This window comes from Parus major, unplaced genomic scaffold, assembly GCF_001522545.3.
Source record: "Parus major isolate Abel unplaced genomic scaffold, Parus_major1.1 Scaffold1390, whole genome shotgun sequence".
In the NCBI taxonomy this organism is placed as follows: domain Eukaryota; kingdom Metazoa; phylum Chordata; class Aves; order Passeriformes; family Paridae; genus Parus; species Parus major.
Genome location: NW_015380238.1, coordinates 1 through 1,467, shown reverse-complemented (window position 1 = coordinate 1,467; position 1,467 = coordinate 1). Strand labels below are relative to the sequence as shown.

The following is a 1,467-nucleotide window of genomic DNA, read 5'->3' as shown; positions in this document are numbered from 1 at the left end:
CTGCTGTACAAATCAGTACACCAGTCTAATTTCTGAATTCCTACACAAAGCTGGCTCTCTTCAGGATCTGTAAATGAAAGGTCACAGCCCAGAGTAGCAGATGATGTGGGTAATAGCCAGCAAAGATATCAGTATTTGAAGCCTAAACCAGAAAGGTATTTCCACGACCAGTAAGTTGCTTTCACTGGTTTGTACAACAGGATAATCAGTGTATGTTGTCTTCAGTAGTGGTGGAAGAGGAGGAGGTGCTTTCCCACATGACAGGAAAATGGATGAGTCCTTTTGCCCTCAGAGCAGCTTTGAAAAGAGCTGGAGTGAACATTTTCCCAGCAGAGTACTCTCCCAAGTATGTCCCTGTGCCCAGGAAGGTGAGTGCCAGAGTTTGCTGGTGGTTTTCCCTCCCATTTTTCACTCAGGCCACCCTTTCCTGCACTGGGAGCTGCTGTGCTGCCAGCTGAGCCAGGGACTGAGTACAGCAGGCCCTGACATTGCTGTAACACAGGGAAATAGAGCAAGTTCTGTTTTGTCTGATTGCTACTTGTGCACTGCAGGCTGCCCTGGCAGAAGTGAAGGCCTATGAGCAGATGGCTCTGCTTGCAGCTGCTTTTGCTTTTGCTCACAGCAAGTGGAATGGAGAAGCAGGGCCAGAGCGAGTCGTGTTCAAGGTTTGTGGAGTCAGACCAAACTTCCAGAGCAGGCCAGCACTGACCCCTTCCCCAGCCAGCCAGAAACAATGAACTCACCCGTGGTGGCTTCAGCCCCTGCAGTGTCACAGACTGCACCTGAGAGAGCTCTCAGGAGACACAAGTCTCAGCAGCAAAGACACTTGCTAAGGAAAACAGAGCTGATAAATCACCAAGGGAGGCTTTAGCCAGAGCTGGGGTGACAGAGCTTCATGCTCTTCAGAGGCCTCTTGAAAATCAGCAATCTGCTTTGTCACCTTTTTAAAGAACAGCTGGAAATTCCTTCCTGCCTGTAGGGTTTCTTTTGCTCCCTACTGCAGAGGAGGGAATAAGCAACCTCAGTGTTGATTTGTCTCCACCTGTGAACTAAAACACATGGTTAAAACTTCTCCCAGCCAGCCAAACACTCCCACGTGTGGCTGGAGAAAGGTAACACACCCCACTGCTGAAAGCTGGAGTGGCTTTCTCACTCTCAGGCTAAATACATGTGGCACACAAATATTAGAATTTGTACTCTGACAGTGGCACAGGCTTCACCTCACAGTGCATTTTTTCCTGCCATAGGCAAGTGAACATCTTACAGTGGGTTCTGCCAAAGACAATGACTGGTCTCTATATGTTCAATGGTGAGAAAGTACAAAACCTCAAGCTCACTGAAACCAGTGAAGCTTTTACTGAAGAGCTGGAAGAAGAGTCTGAATTTCACTCCACACTCTACCATATGCTCAAGGCTTCTGCCAGCAACGAAGCCATGGATAAAGTGGAAAGAGCTGGCTTCCTGTTT

General features: G+C 48.3%; 1 protein-coding gene across 1 annotated transcript; it reads left to right on the top strand.

Moving 5' to 3' along the window:
• The first annotated feature begins 8 nt into the window (after positions 1 to 8).
• Positions 9 to 1,461, top strand: LOC107199615 (protein CASC1-like). The gene is made up of 3 exons (XM_015616930.2): positions 9 to 368; positions 552 to 665; positions 1,248 to 1,461. The coding sequence occupies exons 1-3, from the start codon at positions 213 to 215 to the stop codon at positions 1,311 to 1,313; spliced, it is 336 nt and encodes a 111-aa protein (XP_015472416.1). The 5' UTR covers positions 9 to 212; the 3' UTR covers positions 1,314 to 1,461.
• The last annotated feature ends 6 nt before the right edge of the window (positions 1,462 to 1,467 follow it).